The 23,041-nt window shown below is 42.5% G+C and overlaps 1 protein-coding gene across 2 annotated transcripts in view; it reads right to left on the bottom strand.

Moving 5' to 3' along the window:
* The window catches only part of LOC144818091 (mannosylglucosyl-3-phosphoglycerate phosphatase-like), a 799,862-nt gene that overhangs the window by 356,409 nt on the left and 420,412 nt on the right, over positions 1 to 23,041 (bottom strand). For both annotated transcript variants that reach the window (XM_078675141.1, XM_078675142.1), the window contains exon 5: positions 4,261 to 4,426. In XM_078675141.1, coding sequence (XP_078531267.1) covers positions 4,261 to 4,426 — 166 coding nt within the window. The remainder of the gene's footprint in view (positions 1 to 4,260; positions 4,427 to 23,041) is intronic.

Genomic DNA, 23,041 nt, shown 5'->3' on the forward strand with positions numbered 1-23,041 from the left:
GCAAAACAACAAAGAAAACAGGCCTATTTCCCCTCAGGGGGGGGCAGAAAATCAAAATATATATATGGGCCCCCACCTGCAAGCGACCCTTGCCCAAGGGGTCGCTTCTATTCTATTGAAATTGTCAAAAAAAAATCCCTGGTGCCTCGTAGTGTTTTTCTGCCCCCCCCCGGTGCAAAACGGCTGAAAAAATGGGCCGATTTGTCCCCAGGGGGGAGGGGGGGGCAGAAAATCAAAATCTAAATTTGGCCCCCACCTGGAAGCGACCCTTGCCCAAGGGGTCGTTTCCTACTTTCTAAAATGAAATCCCTGGTGCTAGTGGCGATTTTCTGCCGACCCTGGGGGCAAAACGGCCAAAAAACAGGCCAATTTGCCCCCGGGGGGGGCAGAAAATCAAATTATAATATGGCCCCCACATGGAAGCGACCCTTGCCCAAGGGGTCGCTTCCATTGCATAAAAAATGCCCCCATAAATATCCCTGGTGCTAGTGGTGATTTTCTGCCCCCCCCTGGGGCCAAAACAGGCTGATTTGCCCCCAGAGAGGGCAGAAAATAAAAAATTAACTTGGCCCCCACCTGGAAGCGACCCTTGCCCAAGGGGTCGCTTCCTACATTCTAAAATTAAATCCCTGGTGCTAGTGGGGGCATTTCCGCCGCACGATCGCGACGCTGTGCGCGATCGTGAGGCAGAAATGCCCTGCAAAGAGACATCAGGGGAGAGGAAAATCTCTTTCCTCTCCCCTGATGCCTTCTTGCGGCCCCAAAACCCCCCCAGGAACGAAGACACCTACCTGACTCCACGACGCTCAGGAAGCAAATGGCTTCCCGAGCGTCGGGGACTCCCTGAGGACGTCAATGCGTGCTGTGGGTGCTGACGTCATGGGATTCCCATGGGGGGTCGGGGGTGGCAGCGGAAGCTCTTCCGCTGCCATTCCCCTTTGTGGGGGCGAAATCGGACATCTGCGGGGGGTGCGCCAACGCTTCCCTGAGGATGGGGCCCATGACGAGATGGACTCATCATCAGCACACGTACACTGTGTGCCAATGAATGTTATACCCTACTTAGTTGTTATTACTTGAATTCGAGCCCTGCTGCTCCTAGCTGCTCAGCCAGAGTGTGAGTTGGTCATGGAATGTTGGTGTGCCTGTGATGCGTGGAATGCCTGGGTGTCTGAGTGGATGAGTGTTGGCAGTTAGAGAAGGGCTGAGCAGCTAGGCAGGCTGCTCCTGGTGGGGCTGGTACCACACTAGGCTCGCTGAAGTCAAAACAAATGTAACTTGGACTGAGAGATAAAAAAGCAGACTTAATATACATCCTGGCTCCTGGTGTATACCTTCATAGGGCACAACTGTCCCCCTTACCCTGACTAGATGCAAGGGTCCCTATTTGTCACAAGTACCTACCTGTGCCAACGAGAAACCCCCAAATCTAACAATGTTATGTTATGTTATGTTACTTTAATTCTTTTATAACGCACGGCAACTCCAGAGGAGCATCCCGGCGCTTTGGCAAAGAAAGGAACAGCATAAAAAGCAACCACACAACAGAGAAGAGAAGGAATAAAGGGACTATTACCTAAAAAGCCATGTCTTCAAGTCCTTTCTGAAGGTAAGAAGACAAGGGGCCGATCTCAGGGACAATGGTAATTCGTTCCATGCCTTGGGTGTCAGTAAATATCTGAGCAATGGTGGCCTCTGGGAGAAGTAGGAGAGCTGGCACTTGCACCTCATTAGCTGAAGCTTGGGTTGTTTCAAATTAGTTGGATATGCTACTAAACAAACATGGTTGTTGAGACCAATGGCCATTTTAAAACTGTTTACTGGTAGTTGAGATTACCAGGGATAACCAGCCTGACAACGGGGAAGGATTCCAGCATGCAACGTATGAAAGATCCAATGTTTGGGAACCATGCCTCCCTTAGGCTATCCTTCAAACCAGCATTTACTGATGACTTCACAAATCTCACCTAAGACTGTGGTGCTTGGAGATCACAGTCAGAACCCAGTAAGCTGCTATCCCAGCCACAGCTATCAACCCATCGCTGGAGTCTGGCAAGTTCCAAGAAGAATTTAAAACTACATACATCAAGCTATTTCTTAACAAAAACAAAAAAGGCTCTGACCCAATAGTCCCAGCCAATCTGGAATAGCTCTCCTTTAGGCACAGTGACTCAAAGAACTGTCTACATTCAATTATCATCATTATTAACAGAATAATTTGATCTCTGGCATCCAAACAGTATCCTGTCCATTTAAGAACTGAGAATCAGTGTTAATCTCAATACATGGCGACATCAAGGTACTGCAAATTTGAGAGAGTAGCAGCACTCCTGCTTTTTGGTGTGTCTACTGGCTTTGATATGGTTCGTCATCCACGCTCCTTTGGAGTATGGAATTGACAGGCATTCAGGGCACTATCCTCAACTAGATTAACTCCTTCATGACTACTGATGCCTGATTTCTCCCTCCTTTCTGCTCCGATGCTCACATTTAAAGCAGAAGTCCGTTGACAAAGCTGTTACAGACCCTCATAAGGTCTGTGTGGTCTCACATTCTTTCAAAATGTGTGAATTTTGATAAAAAAGAAAAGGTACCAGACTGCGGGGGAATTTGGAAGGACCAAGGAAAAAAAGTACACAGTTAATACCTCCAAGGAAGCTTCCAGTGTTACTGTTTTGCTCCTGCTCCGCTCACAGCTTCTATGGAGGGAGATCAAGGGAGAGAAAATTGAAAAAAGGTAAAAAACATTGTCCTAATCATCAACATTCCTGTCAATCTAGGGCCTTGGATTCAGTAAAAGGAATGGTGCTAACATGCTTGCCATCAAAGACAGCATAATTATTGATATTGATGGCATGACACAAGCTTAAACCTCCAACAAGTAATGCAAAGTCGCCAAAGCTCTGCTGAACAGACTCCCAGGATGAGTCTAAGGCTTTCACCATCACATATTGAATCTCTAGAACCTATTAGATCTCCATGTTTCAATATACCTGCCGAATAGTCGGTATAAGAGGATTTACAACATGTTGCCGTGACTCCTGCTCCAACACCAGTGCAAGTTTTATTACATACATCTGCTTTCTATAAGTAAGGGTACATCCGAGACGCCCCTTTGATAGTACTAACAGGGATTCAGATTTCAATTAACCTATGTATGATGTAGGCAAAGGGCGTCTCCATAAAGATCTTCCACAGTATTCTCCCATTCTGATGACTCGTTGTCTTCTTTAACATCAGCAACTTTTACAGATTCCTACTTGAGAATCTCATAAATAGACGATATCCCCACTTTGAATGACATGTTAATCCAATTATCTAGAGTCGCCACCTGATGAGGAGAATTATTGTAATGTTTATAATTTCAATGAAATTTTTAAGCTCAAAAGTCCATTAATACAATCCAATACAATCCTCATAATGCAGGAGTGTAGCAACATGCAATGACCAACAATTCCAGAATTCTGATGCCAATAAGATCATGGATTCACCGAAAAAAGATTATGGCAGAGCAATAAAACTATTGTCTGAGAATATAGTATGTCCCCAAACACTTCTCCAAATTAGATAGAATAAAAGGCCTTGGAGGAAAGCCTGATTTTACTCCATTGAATATTTCATGTTCTAACAAGGTATGTATTACCTTTTGACAAGTAGCACCCACTGCGCTCCTCCAGGCTCAATCAACCCCCATGCCTATTGCAGTCCTTAGTTAGGCTTTCTACTTTACAACAGGATGGAATTGAGGGATAGATGTATCGATGGATAGACGAAAAAATGCTCGGAGACATATTTAAAGATTTACATGTATAATTTAGAATTTGATTAACCTAGCTTCGTAGACGTGATTTTATCAGAGAATGGATCAAACCCATGGCCTCAGTGAATTTGTTCTTCTTTTTCTAGTTGATTTCCTTGCCAGTGAGAGTTAAAAGATTTTGGAAATGAAGTGGCAATATGGACACAAAAATTTAATTTTCATCATCCATCCATCCCAGAAGTACTGAAATTAGCCATTACGTTATGATAACGTTGCAACACCAAAGCGGTCATTATTCTGTCTTCAGAATAGATGAGAAGGGCGTAAACAAACACCTTGCCTGATTAGAGTTCCTCAACCTTCAAGGTGCATTACAATAAATTTTGTTGCAGTGGAGAAAAGTAGATAATGTTATAAAATTGCCCGGGGATGAAGTGTTTTAATATAGATCTCTGTTTTACACTGTGATCCGATTTTTCTGGAGGAGAAAAATAACATACCTTCCATCAAGAGCTGGGAACTGACAGACTCCATTTTCCAGAGCTTTCAATAGGACATCTCCTCTTATTTTGACTACCAGGACTGGATCCACAAGCGGAAGGATACTCATAAGATCATGCAATGTAAAATTTCCAGCTGGATGTACACGATCTGAACGAAGAGTACCTTGGGATAATAATATATTGTTCAGTTTTTTCTACCAAATATAACAAAGGTTTAACATAGTGTTTCTAATTGAATTACTTTACATGCATTTATGGAAATCAAAATTGCCTCTAAATATAACACACTAAGAGAAAGTAGCTCAATGGCATTATTCAATTTTGCCCAAATCTTTTTTAAATGCAAAACAAAAGGTCAGTTCTAAATTAAAAGATATTCATTGTGATTTTTTTATAGGACATTATGCATATAAAAGTTGCAGATTAACGCTTCCTGCAGTGCATTGGAGACAAAGCATACACTAGAAGTAAATTTAACACATTGAGTCTGACTGATTATGATGTCATTAGGAAGGGCTCTGGATGGGATTCGGTATTGCAGAATCCGATGTGGAACCCTTGTTCCCGACCGAATCGTCCAGATTTCCCAACAACCAATTACGATGCCCAGAAACTGTTCGAGCAGTCCAAATTTGGTTCCGAAAGGCATTGGAACAGTCCGAGTCTTTTGGATCCGAATCGTACAGCTCTATGAACATGGTTTCCGGACGAGCGATTACGATGACCGTTTCGGACAGCCGTTCCAATTTGGTTTGCCTGAGATGAAACAGCTTTCAGAATTGGTCTCTGGAGGCCCGTTGCGGGCCCCCTTTTACCCGGAGGCGTACACATGTAGCCTGTGGGGGTACCCAAGGGATCCCAATTCCCAACCATGCACAATGTGGCAGGCACCATGGGGTGCCCTCCACAGGGTGCAAGGTTTTCCCCAACCACCCCTCTTGTCAATGGGAGCCTGTGTTCGCGTTCGGAAAACAAGCTCCCTTTGAAGGCAATGCGAGTCCAACCGAACAATGTCGGGAAGCATCGTAATCGGTCGTCCGGACTCACAGGACCCAATTCATTTGAAAACCAGTCCAGAACTGATTTGTTCGATACAGTTTCCAAATGACAACGTAATCAGGTACATAGAAACTATATATTCAACAGAGTAAATAAAGCATGCATCAAACCCAGTATGACCACGGAATGGATATGATACTCGTTTAATGAGATAGATAACCACAATGAAATGAATATGGCCGTCGCCGTAAAGAAATAGAGTAAGCAATGGAATGAATAAGGTATGCATTAAAAATAACGTGACACAGATATCCCAAAAAGAATGACATGCTCTAATCAATTCAACCTACATTGAAATTAAAATGATGAATTTAATAAAGTCTAAAATTAATATAAGAACATGTTGAAAAGAATATAACATGTTGAAATTAACATTACAAGAGGAAATGACGTTTGATTTTGTAATTATCATAGCCCATGTTGAAATACATGGCATGTATTAAAAGAATTTCATGCTTTGAAACAAATGTCACATTGAATAGATCTGATAAAACCTGAAATGAATCAAACTTAAAGTGAATATAAAACATGGACAAATAAATAAGAAAAATACATTTATTATTAGGACATTCATCGAAATGAACATGAGATATAGTGACATTAATATGTTAAACCTATCAAACTGAATATGAACTGTGCTAAAATATATCAGGCAGCTCTCCTCCTCCCAAGGAACTGTTCAAGGCCTATGGCGAAAAAGTTGACATCTTGTCTTTCATAAGCCTTTAAATGCAAACGCAACCTGTTCAATTGCATATCTTCTCACGACCTCATACATAAGGCCAATAACTAACAAGAAGCTTGAACATTAGACCTAGCGAACAACAAACAGTTCTCCAATGGTCCATTATAAGGAAAACTTATTCAAATAGCAGCCTTCATTCATCTCTTTAAATTCATGGGTGAAAACAATCAAGGCTCCAAACGGGCTAGTGTAATGGGAGAGGTGACAAATCTGCCCTCACCTCTATCTGGGACTACTCAAACATGAACATCGACATAGATGGCGTTGTCACCCATGGATAACATGGACAGCTATGGATAGCTGGACCAGTCCGCTGTATTTGATGCTGTTTAACAACCTTTCTGAAAAAAAGAAATGTAGCAAACAAATTATTTTTTATATGCCATTTCCTATGAGGTGGACTACAAAACTGTACACACAAACATGAAAAAACACATAATATCTAGCTAGTTTGTTGTAAAAATACATGTTCTATTTATTTGTTCATATTTTTATCATTTTATAAATGTATTTGATATCATTTTCAACTTAGAGTAATCCATAACAAATAAAGAAAGACTATACAGAAAAAAACACAAAAATCATCATCAAATGACTAGTTGGTACTAGAACTATTGACGTTGGCAGTGCGGTGAGTTGGAACACTACGCGCGTTTCGGCCACAGCCTTCATCAGGAGACCGTCATTTTCCACCAAACAAAAAGAAGAAACAACTAAAAAAATACAAACAATATGTCAAAAAGGTTTTTAAACTGTGTACACTCTAATCATATAAAATATATAAAAACCAAGGCAATAGGTATAATCAAAAATCTAGATCTTTTTTAGGAAGGCGCCAACAGAATCGAGGGAACTGGCGTCACAATACCGGCCACAGTACAGATCCCAGTACCAATCTCAGTATCAACCTCGCCAGACATATCAGCCCCGTGGTCAATATCAACCACACTACCAACCCCAATACCAACCTCAATACCAACCTCAATTCCAGGAACATCAACCTTTCAATCAGAACAGATACTTGGAAACACGGAATGCCCGTTATTGGAGGGAATGAAAACTATACCAATTTTCAATCTTAGTAAACATGAGACCAATAGTGCGGTTTATTCATTACTATCTAAAGGCTTAACTTATGTGCCTCATTCAGGACTTAATAAGTTCGAACTCTTTAATGATTTGATGGCATTCTTCAGAAAAATACGGCTGAAGAATTTCTTCTCTAATATTGACAACAACAATATGCTAGAAATAAACAAATCTGGTCTTGCACCAAAATCAGTCTTTACTCCTACCCTAGACCAAGTATCACCTGAAATCCGTATTTTCGAGCAAGTGGTTACTAAAAAACTTGAAATAGCTACTAAATACATACCTAATACTCCGTTTAATATTACTACCAAAGAGTATGAAGCTTTAAAAGAATTGAAAGAGTCTACAGTAACCACTATCAAAGGATGTGATAAAGGGGGAGGAATCGCTATTCTAGAAACTTCTGTGTATATAGAGAAGATTGAGGAAATGTTAAGTGATACCACTTTTTACTCTAAAATCACTAAAGATACAACTACTAGGATTAAACAGAAAATACTTAAATTGACCTCCAAAGCACTAAGGGATGGAGACATTTGTAATAAAGAATTTGATTATATGAATATTGACAACCCAAGAATGGCAAGCCTATACGGCCTCCCGAAAGTACATAAAAATGAAGTTGACCCTCCTTTTCGTCCCATCGTGACCACCATAGGTAGTGTAACAGAGCCTGTATCAAAGTATCTGGACGCAATCCTAAGGCCACACATATCCGCTATACCGGGGTATGTAAAAGATACAGGACATATTATAAACCAACTTGAAAGGACGCCTTTTCAACAAAACAGACAATGGCTAGTGACACTAGCTGTCGAAAGCCTATATACAAACATTCCTTATGATGGTGCCATAATTGCAACTCAATGGTTTATTGACACCTTTGAGATTGACTGCAATGTCAACTTCATCTTCGCATGTCTCAGGATAGTCTTAGAAGATAACATCTTTGAGTTTAGAGGGACGCTCTACAGACAAATCAAAGGGGTTAGTAAGGGCGCGTCTTGTGCACCCACCATTGCTAATATTTATGTTGCACATTTCGAACATATTCATATTTTCAATGAGATAGCTTCTTTTTTTGAATCCATTTTTTATTGGTCACATTATATTGATGATGTGATTTTTGTTTGGGATGGTAATGAAGACATGTTAAGTGAATTTATATATTGGCTTAATGCTTGTGACATTAATCTTAGGTTTGCATCCCACATCAGTAATGAAGGAATGGAATTTCTCGATATCAAAATTAAACATGATCAAGGCCATCTTTACACAGACCTATATGTGAAACCGACCTCCCGTAAAGAGGTTATTTCATTATCAAAGCTTTCATCCATCCACTCAGAAAAACAGTATTCCGTTTAGTCAATTTTTAAGACTGCGACGTAACTGTACGAAGCTTAAAGATTTTGATGAGCGAGCTATATCTATGAAAGAGAAATTCGAGGAACGTGGTTATCCTCATAGACTTGTTCGTGAATCTTTCGAACGGGCTAGATTTTTTGATCACCAACATCTTCTTCAGGGTAATCAATCAAAAAATGACGTTCATTTAGTCTTTGTGACTAGACATTCATTGTTGAATACGCCAGATTATCTACTCCAACTGGCATTTGCTTAATGTAAATAGATCTGACCAAGAATCTATCCCTAAGCCGCTTTTTGCTTATAGAAGGAATAAAAACATAAAAGATTTAGTGGTAAGGTCCAGAATGCCAGGCCCTACGAACTTTTTACAGAGGAGTATCACAGGAATTAACCCTGTATTTGGAAATTACAAATGTGGCACGTGTAAAACATGTCCACAAGCAAAAGAAGGCAGTGATCTGACATTCAACAATGTAAAAATTAGGTGTACATCCATGACTAATTGTAAGACACAGAACGTAGTTTACCTACTTATTTGTCCCTGTAACAAGGGATATGTAGGTGAAACTTCACGTGCCATTAGTAAAAGAGTCACGGAACACAAATCTGCTATAGGGACTCAAAAAATAAATCCTCCCATAGTGTCTCATTTCATTGAAAATGGTCACTTACCTGAAGAATTACAGTGGTTTGTTTTAGAAAATATACAAACCAGAGAAGGACTCTGCCCAGACAAAATCCGAAAAAAAACGAGAAGTTTATTGGATATTTGTTTTGGATACAGTAAAGAATGGATTAAACTCAGATATTCCATGGGAACAGGCAGTTATTTAATACCTGCGTCTCCATCTCTTTTTTTTTTGTTTGAGATTCAGAGAATTAATGTAAGATTGGTGATTAATATTTGGCTCCTTTTCATTGACCGTTTTGTATAGTATGAACATTTACGTTCAAAATGTTCCATATATTTACTATATATACGCATCCACTCTTCATATCCATTTTTTAGATTTTTTTGATTATTTCTTTATCTATTATGGCAATTATACTTTAGTCTCTAATCTTGAAAAATCTACTCTTTCCATCTTTTAAACAAAATGAAGATTTAGTTCCCTTGACTAAGTCTTCTTTTGCTATCTATTTACATAGTCTGTATTCTATTGGTAATGCATTGTTTTTCTTCACTAATTCCAATATGGCGTTTATAATCCCTAGTCCGTCTTTTGTATCAAAGACAATCACTATTTATTACTCACTGATCAACCTAAGAGCCCTGTCATCGGAGATATAATAATTACTTCTAAATGGACGTAGATATATATATGGAGTTTAGATAAGTTAACAACTTTATCTTTAGGCTAAGTAAAAATATTGACATATAAAAACTACGAAGAACTACTAATAGTCCTTCTTTTCCTGTGTGCCGATTCCCCTGGTATATCGGACGCATTGTCCTACGCAATAACAAAGGCGACTAAATAAATTTGAATTTTGATTCACACCGGGATTCAATTATTCAATCAGTTCATCTACGAACGTGTATAAATAGCGTGTTTTTGCATTGCTGCCCGCATCCTCTTTCGCACGCGGATGGCGGCGTCCCTTACACAGAATCCCGACTACATCGAACTTTGTATTTTATTCGTAGGTAAGAGCACTGACATCAGCTTTCTCTCAAACGTAGTCGTTTTAACGCTTTTTTCGAAAATACTCAGTCTCTTTTTCTATTGTTTGATATTTAGAGCCCTATGATACAGAAGATAGCCATATCTTATAAAGATGTTTCTTTAATCAACCCCTAGAGGGAGCTCCGTTTCAGCGTAGACTATTTTTTAGCATCAGGTAATTGGGCATTGTTGCTTGTTTATTTACGACAACATCTATGTAATACCAGTTTATTCTAACATCGGTATTTTTTCATGTCTGTCATCCATATAGGTTTTCAAATACATCATTTGATCACCGAATATTGTTTTAATCTGCTTGATTTATCGCATCGAAAAATACCAGTGACTTTGGATTATATCTTCTAGATATCTCAGGTATATATCCAGATCAATCCGCTGTGGATGCCCTTGCCCTATTTTTGGTCTTATGTTTCTTGATAAAGACACTTTTCTACACCATCTGGGTTGACAGTTCTTTATGTCACTTCTATTTAGGAAATCAACCTTGTTAGCAATAAGTCGGGGGAAAAAATCTGGACACGTAACTATTCGACCTGGTAATTAAATGTTTACCTGAGGGCAAAGAAACATCGCACTGGTAAATCCCTCCATCTCCTAATAAACTATGTAATAGATTAAATGCGTAAACTAGGCATATAAATAGATTGCTAATTAGGATGATATATATATTTTTTCTAGATATTTCATGTAGTCAGATCAAGCGAATAGAAGAAGAAGCCCTCGCACTCCGAATATTATATTCTATATCCTTTTACAAATCTGTACGCCTTTGATGCAAAATACAAGTAAGTTTATGCATGTCATTTTCTACTGTTTGTGTAGGGCATCCTTGTGCTTTAACGATGTACAGCTAAACTATCTCTTGGTACAAACGAATATGGTTTTGCGAGGCGATGTGTGGACCTGTACTACCCCCATATTTTGCAAGTTTGAATATGTATATTTTACACAAATATAAACATTCCTCTCCCAAAATATATAGAATAAATAAGCGAAGTAAATAGGGATTAATTCACTATGACTATTGCCTTTTCATTTTTCCTTCGTCTGTCTATCCCTTCTAGCATTTTTCTGTTCAGGGCTAACTGTCCGGATGCTCTGAATAACGATGGTTTTCTGTTATGTTTTTTATGTGCATGAAAGTTATTAGAAATTCTCTTTTTGTATTGGAAAAGTGTAAATATGAAACATCACTAAATCTGTACTGTCTACAGATAAAGGAATCATGTTATAAACGAATGACTAGTCCTAAAAATGAGTATCAATCTTAATATGGACCAGGATTAATTTAGCTGTTGTCAGAAAAAAAGATTTATAACTTTTATGTTGTTGTTTAAAAGATTTGACCATGTCTACAGGTGGTTTTTAATTGTATGATATATTTGATATGATTAGAGTGTACACAGTTTAAAAACCTTTTTGACATATTGTTTGTATTTTTTTAGTTGTTTCTTCTTTTTGTTTGGTGGAAAATGACGGTCTCCTGATGAAGGCTGTGGCCGAACCGCGCGTAGTGTTCCAACTCACCGCACTGCCAACGTCAATAGTCCTAGTACCAACTAGTCATTTGATATTGATTTGTGTGGTTTTTTCTGTATAGTTTTTCTTTATTTGTTATTGATTACTCTAAGTTGAAAATGATATCAAATACATTTATAAAATGATAAAAATATGAAAAAATAAATAGAACATATATTTTTACAACAAACTAGCTAGATATTATGTGTTTTTTCATGTTTGTGTGTACAGTTTTGTAGTCCACCTTATAGGAAATGGCATATAAAAAATAATTTGTTTGCTACATTTCTTGTTTTCACAAATGTTTACTATTCCCTACATGTAGCAAATGCATTATAAGTAGGGGTCCCCTGTGTTTTTCAAAAGTTTAACAACCTTTCTGCAGTGCGTTGGTGTAGCATGCAGGTATAAATTCACACCAAAGACTGCAGCAGAATGGGTGTTGTTTTTTGATCAGGGTACTGCTTGTAACTTCCGGGTACTACTGCTCAATAGGTTATGTAACAACATCACGGTGACCATAAAACTGGAGTGGCATTGCACCAATGTACTGCCCATAGTAGGGGTCTTACAGTAAGTTTGTGATCAACTCATGCTTGGTAATCATCTGTACAGTTAATTTCTGACTCAGATCTGCTGGGTGCCCCATTTTCCATGCTTACCCACAAATAGCAAGTCACTGGCTTTATAAATGGGTAGAATAACTTAACAGATGCTGAAGAATGACTCCTTCCTGGAATTTAAAAAGGTACATTACTGTCACATTCGCCCGCCGTGTGAAACTAATTCACCTTGGGGGGCGTGACTTGCTGCGATGCAGAATGGCAGCCGAATAGAGTAGCTCTGCTGAGCCATCCCTGTTAATCCCCCTGTCCATCCAAAACCGATCCGTAACCAGAGAAATAGCAGGTAAGAATAACGCAGCAACACGACCCGGAGCCAACAACACCTTGACAGGTCGTGCTTGACCCGTAACAACAGTGCACCAGCCGCGAAGAGAGCAGGTCCTGGAGCAGTGGCCCCGCGTAGCTCGTACCTGAGCCGTGGGCTGAGGGGCAGGGTTTGCCCAATCGAACAATCGGAGGAAATACCCGAGAGCCCAGTGGGAGAGCGAGCAGAGGGGCCCGGGGCGGGCCTTTGTGACTGCCGAAGCCAACGGAAGGAAGGCCCAAATCCGACGAAGCGGGGCAAGGGGTGGACTGAGAAAGGCGTACCTGCACTTAAAACTGAAGAAAAACTCACCCCAGTGCATAACGTTGTGGCCGTAAGGAGACAGAAACTGCCGGTGTGCGCCAGACCAACACAAAAGGCATTGGGTCTGATGAAACAAATGCCTCCAAAGCAATCTGCATTCAAAAACAATAGAGAGACCTACATGGGAGATGAGGAGGTGTGACAGAAACACCAATAGACTTGTACTGCGGGGGTACCAGTGGATCCAGGACACTGGCATATGACATTGGGAGGAATCCGGAGCACAAGCTGATCACGGGGACACTGCGACTGGGCGATAAGCACGATCGTACTGGTGAAGAGCAAGAGGAGTCGATTGGGGCTGAGAGGCGAGAGCCCCCACAGGCTGCCAGACACAAAGTACTTACCTGGGCAGGTAACGGGGAACGCTGTCGGGTGTCCGCCTGAGCCCCCCCCCCCCCCTTGAGAGAGTGCCCCTGACCACAGGTCTGGTGGAGGAGAGCCATGACTGGGGCAGGGGATCACGGGGCGGACAACAAACAAAATTACACAAGTACACACTCCCTACAGAATCAGCGGTGAGGCACAAGGAGGCTGAACAGACTTGGGGCCACCCGCTCTCTTGGCGGCCACAGAGCCCACATTGCAGGAAGTTATGGTGGCCCTACAGGGAGTACGAACAGATCTCGATGGGAGAGTCGACACTGTGCCATCTGAAGTCTCACTGCTAAGAGCAGACTGCGAAACCTGGGCTCCCGAGTAAAGGAAATTGAGGAAGTCACGAATACCCTGGTAACTGACACAAAAACACTGCAAAAGAAAGTACAAGAGCTCACCACTGGAACCAAAGTGCTAGAGGCCAAGCTAGAAGATCAGGAGTGTTACTCATGCTGTAATAAAGTTTGCAATATTGGGGTTCCGGAGATGGCAGAGGGCCCAGTGGTAGACCTGTAAGTGGAAGACCTTATACTGAAATCGCTTCAACCAAGAGGTCTGTCAAACTATTTCTCAGTAGAAAGGGCCCATAGAGTCCCAGGCACACAGCCACGACCAGGGACCCCTCTGAGACCAATTATTGCCTGTATCTTCAATTATCGTGACAGGGATGTGATCCTCCAAGTCGCCTGGGGTGGCCCACAGCTCAAAGTGGAAAACACAGCAGTCACCTTTTTTCCTGACTTCACTATAAAAGTGCAACAAGCAAGACGGACCTTTCTGGAAGTTGAAAAAAGCCCTTTGGGCAAAGAAGAATAAATACTCCAAGCTCTTTCCATAAACACTTCGAGTGAGTGCCGATGTAAAGGTGTGGAAGGTCACCACCCCAGAGGAGGCCTGGGACTGGTTGAATGGGTGGCGAACTGTGGTAAAACAGTGACGCATACTTAGAGGCACCGGCACAGGGTCAGAAAATGGGACCGAAGTGGCGCCGAGCCTCGACCCTGAACCATCTCAGCAAACTGGCTCTCCAGTCACTAGAGAGAATGGAGGAGAGGCAGTGAAACAGTGCAGGATCGGTGTGTGACACAGAGCAGATTCATGAATGACCATGGAACTGAAACTAAATCCCAACCTCTGGAGAGGGAAAGCCAGCTGATATCTGGATGCTCAGATAAGACTGTGGGCTAACTTTCCATAATACACAGAATGCCTAAGTTGTTTGATAAATCAAAAGACAGAACAGTTCTTCGGGGGAGGGACAGGCAGGTGGGCCGACGAGCTCATGTTTGGATTAAGCCCACCCTTATGTTTGGTGTGTCAGTTTTGAGGCGACAGGCGCTCTACAGATTGGGTGGTCGGAGGTTTCAGTACCACCATGCAGGGTAGCAGGGAGGGGGGGTTCTGTGGGGTTAGGTTTAAAGTTCACATGTTAGGAGGTGTTACTCCTTTGGTCAACGGATGTTCAGATCTGATATACATGGGGTAACTGGGAAGGGTCAGGAACACACCTCAATGCACGTCCAATAAGATAACAGAGAAACGAACAGGGACACTACTAAATAAATATGACTTCACAGACCCATGACACATACAGACAGACTCAGATTACTCAACTTGCCCCGGGTACACGAGTGGTGAGAATCATGACCTGGAACATGAATGGGCTAGACAACAAATTAAAACGTACAATGGTAATGCAATATATTCAGAGGCAAGCACCTGACATAGTTCTGCTGCAGGAGACACACTTGATTGGCCGCCCCTGTAGAGCGTCAGACAGATTCGGATACAAATCACAAGCACATGCAGGATTTACCACAGGGTCTTGGGTAGTGGGGATACTCGCTAAAGCCAACACAGCTTTTGTGCCTAGAACAATATGGCGGACCAATTGGGCAGATATGTGGCCCTTAAAGGGGTGTGGGAGGGTTCAGTCTGTATACCACCCAGAATGTATGCTACGACAATGCCCGACTTAAGCTCATTGCTCATAGAGCTCCCACAGGGAACGTTAGTTTTGGGTGGGGACTGGAATGCAGTAATGGACCCAGATAGACAGGATATCGAAAGCAGGGAGAGAGATAGGGTCAGACGCCCTGACAATGTTTGGTGACACTCTAGGGTTAGTGGACCTCAGGATGGAGCACAATGCCCTTGCAGAACAATTCACCTTCTTTTCTGCACCACACGGGGGTTTTTCCCAATTAGATTACTTATTAACGCAATCTTTAAAGGGTAAATACACAGAGCGAGGGGTATATCTGACCACTCACCAGTAGAGGTCGAAATGTTGGGACCCAACAGAACAGATACACTACCTCCATGACACTAGAAAGCCATAAAAGTAAAACATACAGAATAGATTGATTTACAAATAAAACTGTAGTCCTCAATTAAAATACCTACTAGCATGACATACAGGAGTACAGTTAAAAATGTACATTTTGTACCCAACTTTGGTGCTGTTCCGAGGCTCTTTGCCTCTATCTCCTGTGCCTTTCTCTCCACTCTCTTGCACCCCTGCTCTCCCACTTGTTCCTCCACTTTCTTTGCTTTCTTACACTTTGACCTTGTGTTTTTTTATCTTATTGCTTCCTCACTCACTCCTATGCTTCCCTATTTGTCACTTTGACTCTTGGTCTCTCACTCTTTGTCTCTTTTGAACATTTAGATTTTGCTCTCACTGTCGATTCTTTCCTACTTTTGACCTTCTGCTCTCTCACTCATTCTTTGCCACTTTGATTTTTTTCCCCTATTTTAGGTCCTTCTGCTGCTCTTTACCTGCTTTGAGTCTCTCTTTATCCATTTGCCTCTGCTTTGCCAGCTTTTGTCTCTTGCAGCCGCTCTTACCACTCCCTTTTCTTCAGCTCCCCTTGGTACTCCTTTCCCTCCACAGGGTTCTTTCCTGCTTCTTCTCCCTCACTGCCCTCCCTCCTTCTTCACTGCTCTTGCCTCAGCCCTGTACATTGCACTCCCTCCTTCTTCTTAATAGAGGCTGCAGTGTGGACACAGTGGTCACGCCTAAGGTAAGCCCACTGACACCTTGCCTGCACTCTGCCTGTGCCAGGACCCCCTCCTATTCATGTCATGTGCAGCTCACGTCACTAATTCTTGGCAGTCCACCAAGCCCCTAACACCAGATGCATCTCCCAGTGCTGCTGCAGGGTCTTGCCATTCGACAGCGAAGAGGCATTTTCCTGTGCCACCTGACATTTTTCCTACACTTCCCCCTTCACCTGTGGCCTCAGCCCCTACTCATCCAACGTGCAAAACCTCGCACACCACATCCTTTGGGGGTGTCTGGAATCAGTCTGGACACCAAACCCTTAGTTTATGTTGTCTAAACGCATAGTTCCTGTTGCGTAGTTCCTACAAATCTATATAGGATCTGCGCGTTCAGACAACATAAACTAAGGGCTTGGTGTCCAGACTGATTCCAGACACCCCCAAAGGATATGTTTGTCTGTGGACCACCTAGTTCACAGTGCCACTATAAGACCCCCAACCTTACCAACGAGTGAATAATTTCGGGCAACTATCAAATATGACAACCCTAACCCCTCAGGGATCGTGGAAACAGTAAAGTACTTTTCCTTAGTCACTCGTGCTCCCTTGCTCTCCGAGAGATACACAGAATAAATGGTGGGGATGTTTTCAATAAGCATTTATTGAACCAGCGTCATTCTAGTTTAAAATATGTGTACTGCAACAGCCATTAGGCAGAAACAGATATATACAATAACAAGCACAAACAGAGTAAATGAAAAGTAGAATTCAAGCAAGCCTGGCTGAAGACGGCTGTAATGCCGGAAACCGGTCCTATGAAGCTTGTTTCCGGTCCAGGGAAGGCATGGCTTGGCAGTTCGGGCTGAACTGTTCCCATGAGGCACAGGGTGAGACTGATTTGCATATGGCCATGTCCGAACTGGGGTGGCAGAGTGGGCTAAAGAACGGTGATGGATTAAACCCAGATCTGTTGACTGGGTGTGAGTGTTTGATTGGTTCAGATGCTCCGTCCATCACCGCCCCTTTTGTACCGCTTTGTTCGCCATAAGTTGGCAGGGTATGCGCAGACGTGAGTCCCTTGCTCACTTTGCCACTGGATTCAAGCAAGCCTGGCTGAAGACGGCTGTAATGCCAGAAACCGGTCCTAGGAAGCTTGTTGCCGGTCCAGGGTCGGCATGGCTTGGCAGTTCGGGCTGGACTGTTCCCATGAGGCACAGGGTCAGACTGATTTGCATATGGCCATGTACGAACTGGGGTGGCAGATTGGGCTAAAGAACGGTGATGGATTAAACCCAGATCTGTTGACTGGGTGTGAGTGTTTGCTTGGTTCAGATGCTCCGTCCATCACCACCCCCTTTTGTACCGCTTTTAAAAGGTGAGCGGCACAAAAAACTGGCATTCCCAGGTTGCAGAGGAAGCAGCCTGTGGTAACAAGGAGGGAGCACTTGCTCAATTTCTTTTGTTTTCTAGAGTGCGTCTGCTATGCACATTGTGTGCTTTTGTTTAAGTATTCATGTTAATTGCAGCACCCGTCATGAGCTGCGATTAACATGAATACTTTAGACAAAAGCACACAATCTGCCCTGCAGCTATGCTTTAGTAACAAAAGAAATGCAGCACCAAACATGGCGTGTGCTTTCAGAATCCCTTGAAAGGACACGCTGTGTTCGTAGACTTGCTGCATTTCTTTTGTTATAGAGCAGTGCTGCAGGGTGATTGTGAGCCTTTTTTAAAGTTTTCATGTTAATTGCAGGTCATGATTGGTGCTGCGATTAACATGAAAAGTTTAACAAAGGCACACAATCACCCCGCAGCTGCGCTCTATTACGAAAAGAAATACAGCAAGCATACAAACATGGGGTGTGCTTTCATGTGACTCTGAACACACACGCCATGTTTGTAGACTTGCTGCATTTTCTTTTCTTAATAAAGCTGGGCTGCAGGGTGATTCAATGCACACATTTCACTACCCAGTTACAGCTTAAGTTATTTAATTCAACCAATGAATACACAAATTAGTTAAGGTTTAATATGATTTATTGACATTAAAAAACATTCACAAAGTGGGATTCATTTCAAATCACAGAATGTCCCAAATACCCTTAAAAGTGGAAGCACAAACCATATGTCTCTAAGCCATGGAGTTTCTGTCATCAGCACTTCTCGTCCCTTTTTCCACGAGAGCAGTTCAAGCATGAATGGCAAAATATCCTAGTTTGCAAATGTTTTCTATATAATTCTGCTTCTGCAATATTTGCCGCAAAATGCATAATCTGCTGCATAATTTGACGAATTTAACAAATAAATTGTTTGTAGCTCAAACGGATCAAAAGTTACTAAAAAATGTGATTTGTGTTTCTGCGAAGTGGACGGCCCTTTGCAAAGGTTGACTGATCACCTTTCTCACTGCTGGATTTGAATGTTACACTGATACTGATAAGGCAAAATCTTTGCAGAGACTGTAAGCATGTGTAAAAATGTCAAAATATTAAAGTATTTACAAATATACTGCATTATGCTGCAGCCTTTTTTTTGCTGCATAATTGTGTCCTCCATCGCTGCATAATTCCAGTGGCCCCAAAGTAGGCAGCACATGTTAAAAATGCTTGTGCATGAAGCAGAGAGACCGTGAAGTTTGCGAATTTAGTTTGGTGTGCGTGCAAATCCTGCATTGACTACCCCTGGTGAGTTACAGCTACTGCTTCTGAATCAAGGACAACGGAGGGACCAATGGGTGAGGCGGCGTGGCCTCAAGTGCAGGGCCGGATCTAGCACTGGTGGAGCCTTATGCAACAATGTTTGTTGGTGCCCCCTAATGACTCCCTCCACCACTAACTCCCTCACTACCACCCTTTAACAGTGTCCCTCAAGTCTCCATAACAACACTCTTGCTCAGATTAATTTATCTTGATTTACAGCACCACTGATACCAGTGTAGGGCAGTCAGAGCACTTTACATCACACTCATACACAGAGATAATTAATCATATGTGTGTAAATCTCTATATAGGAAATGGTACATAAGAAGATCGGGTCTACAAGGTGTAGGAGTCACATGACATCCAAACTAGTAGGCAGTATAGTTTCATAGCGATTGGTCTGGAGAAACACAAACTCTGAATTTAGAATGTAATACCATGATTGGGGGTTCTCGTTAATAACCAGAATTGATTTGTATTCAAATGAACCGTTTTTGCAACATTATGATAATCAGACTGGGGGGAAAACATGCAGCTCTTAGATGACAGTTAATAACTCACTGTTCTATGTTAGGATTTTGACTTATAAATTGCAAGTAACAGATCATATGTGTATAAATCTCTGTATAGGAAATGGTACATAAGAGGAAGGTCTATAAGGTGTAGGAGTCACATGACATCCATACTCGTAGGCAGTATAGTTTCATAGCGATTGGTCTGGAGAAACACAAACTCTGAATTTAGAATAGAGTACCATGAATGGGGGTTCTCTTTAATAACCAGAATTGATTTGTATTCAAATGAACCGTTTGTGCAACATTATGATTAACAGACTGGGGAAACAACATGCAGCACTTAGATGACAGTTAATAACTCACTGTTCTATATTAGGATTTTGACTTATAAATTGCAAGTAACAGATCATATGTGTGTAAATCTCTGTATAGGAAATGGTACATAAGAGGAAGGTCTACAAGGTGTAGGACCCACATGACATCCATACTCGTAGGCAGTATAGTTCCATAGTAATTGGTCTGGAGAAACACAAGCTCTGTATTTAGAATATAATACCATGATTGGGGGTTCTCTTTAATAACCAGAATTGATTTGTATTCAAATTAACAGTTTTTGCAACATTATGATAATCAGACTGGGGAAAAACATGCAGCTCTTAGATGATAGTTAATAGCTCACTGATCTATGTTAGGATTTTGACTTATAAATTGCAAGTAACAAAAGCAGTAACCCACTGACCTATGTACATTATGTGCACTTTGTGATCTGGATGGTACATATTCTCTGCAGCAGGCAAACTAGCCCTCTGCGCTACCTTTCCATGAGTCAAAATTTCCACTTGACAAAACTCCATCTCTCTCTCTAGGAAGAACATTAATTACCAGAGTTATTATGACATTTTTATTGTTGCCTAAAATTGCTGAAATTCGGGAAGGAGGCAGCAAGTGCTTTTAGAAACATAATATAGTTGCAAGCATGACACCCCACCCAAAGTCAGCGCCCGGGTGCGATCGCATCGCCCTTGAGCCACCCTGCTCAAGGGTCCTGAGACTTCAGTGATAGTCACTGTCGCGCTAGGGGTGCAGCTTCATTGGCCTGCCCGCAAGACTGGAGGGGAACTTTAGTATGGATTGTGGTTGACAGGCCTTTAATTTAAAGTTAACCCACAATTGCCACTGTTAGGGTCCACGTACTGGTGCTAAGACACCAGGGCTGCTAAGGTCTAGCGGGGTCTTCTAAAGTCAAGCAAGGGAATGTGCTCCCTCAGGAGAGTGGTCTGGTGGACTGGTCATGAAGGCTGAACCTAGTTCCCCAGTTCCAAATTCGGCAGCTCTGACCATAGTGCCACATCCTCTCTTCCACTGAACACCATACTGCCCCACTGAGGGAACCTTGCACTGCCTTCATCTACAACCCAATTGTGGCCCGCTATAAACACCTGGATGCGACTCAATTGAAATTACGCATTAGACAAGAGTAATATGCTGCCTAAAAAAAAGAAAGTATCAACATCCTGGAAAAAGCAAACACTGATAGGGAATGCAAGCTTGAGTAAAGCATGTGAAATGTACGCAGGACCAACATGGTTACCTTAACACTTTTACACTCATTATTCAGAGTGCTTTTGCAAGCGGCAGAGCAGAAGTGGACACTGTCCTAGTCTTCTCTGGGCAAGAAGGAAGAGACAAGAGTCCTTTTCCTTCTCTACCCATCCCGGTCCGAACTGCCACAAATGGCGAGCATCATGCATGTTTAAAATAAAAAATCTGGGGAATAGAATCTATTAAAGAAGTAGGGGTACACTGAGCCCTGCCGATCCCGCCCACTACGACCACTGCATGTGCGGTGCTTTTAGGAAGCAAGCAGACTACTTTGAGGGTTAATGATCCCTTGCTACTAGAATGGCTGAGCTAGAGTGCATGAGGTGAATCAACATGATTGGACAGTCACTACAAAAAAATGTATGTGCTTGGAGTCAGAAAAGAAAGGGAATCCAATTGGCAGTAAGGGGAGAAAACCGCGGCAGAGCTGCATTTTCATTCTATTGCTGAAAGATGTTGAATTCCCTTCTCTGTACAGCATGCAGAGTATTCTAATGAAAGCTCTACTTTTTACTCTTGGGGTCCTGAATCACATACACTTGGAATTACCATTCCCTTTCCCTGAAAATCTAATTCTTGACCCCTGAAATAATGTGCCCTCAGCAGCAGCTACCATGTGACAAGGCAGTAAGACTGCAGCGCCCCATCTTTGGGATGAAGGTGGTAGCTGAGGTAAAAGTTGGGTAACAACCTAAATCTTACAAAGTCCATTTTTGAAGAAAAAAAATTGTCTTTTTGGGAGGTAAAGAAAGTTTCATTGACGGTGGCATTAGCTAAACTGTGATGATTCGAGAAGTGTGGCAAAGCAGAATATTTTCAAAACAAAGTGTTTGGAAGTATATAAGCAATTATTGCTTTAAACCCAGATCATACAAACAGAATGTCAGAAAATATGGATTATAAGCTTGTTTTTAAAAACCACTCCTAGCTCTGCCGGTCGAACTTAAACACTTGTGTGCCGCTCTGACGACAATCAAGTACCCGGGATCAAATGACATGACCCATACTGTGCCTCCGGTTCCCGAAAGTAAACGTCTCTGGAGGGCATGGCAGGGGCTGAGAAGTTGACTGTTTTGTCAACAATATCTAGGCTGACGCGGGGGCTTAGGAGGGAATGGGCCCAGCAGTCTGTAAAACTATAACATCCTGCGGAAGAGGCTCAGGTAATGTGACTTCTTTGCTGGTGGGTGCAGCAGGAAAAAATAAAGCTACCACCCGCCAGTGTGTCCCATCTTCAAAGCATGTGTGTGCTTCTGGTCACCAAAAGGGTGGTGTGATTGTGGGAAAACAGCAGGCAAGACCCGCCCCGTGGATCACCTATGTGATGGCTGGTAGTCCCAGAGTAGATTCACAGGAAGGCTGGTTGGGGCACGGCTAATTGAGCTGGTAAACTCTGGCCTGCCTGCTGAGCGCTGTTCATGAATATTCTATCTCCGACACATAGGGGTCCATTAGGATGTCGGGCAGTGGCACCACCGCAGTGCCGTTGGTGCGGAAAAAAGCATTTTCCACCTGCGAGCAGCGGTACTCACGTCCGCCATATTAGTATGGCCCAACATAGACCAATTCCCGTCTGCCGCGGTGCGGCTTGCACCGCCATCAAAGTGCGCCCGGTGGGAGCCAATGGAGACTCACTGCTGTGCGGAATGACATCCGCCTGCTCCACAAATTAGGATGCCCCAAAGAAGCAGACACACCGCAGCGGAGACACTGCCCAACCAGAGACAGTGGAAGCTCGACAGCGGAGCGCGAAACTAGAGTCCCGGTCCTCCCCACCCGGTTACGACTGCCATGGACACTGCTCTACACGTTTTTCAGGTGCTGTACCTGCTACATCACCAGCAACACATG

Source organism: Lissotriton helveticus, chromosome 2_1 (assembly GCF_964261635.1).
Source record: "Lissotriton helveticus chromosome 2_1, aLisHel1.1, whole genome shotgun sequence".
Lineage (NCBI taxonomy): Eukaryota > Metazoa > Chordata > Amphibia > Caudata > Salamandridae > Lissotriton > Lissotriton helveticus.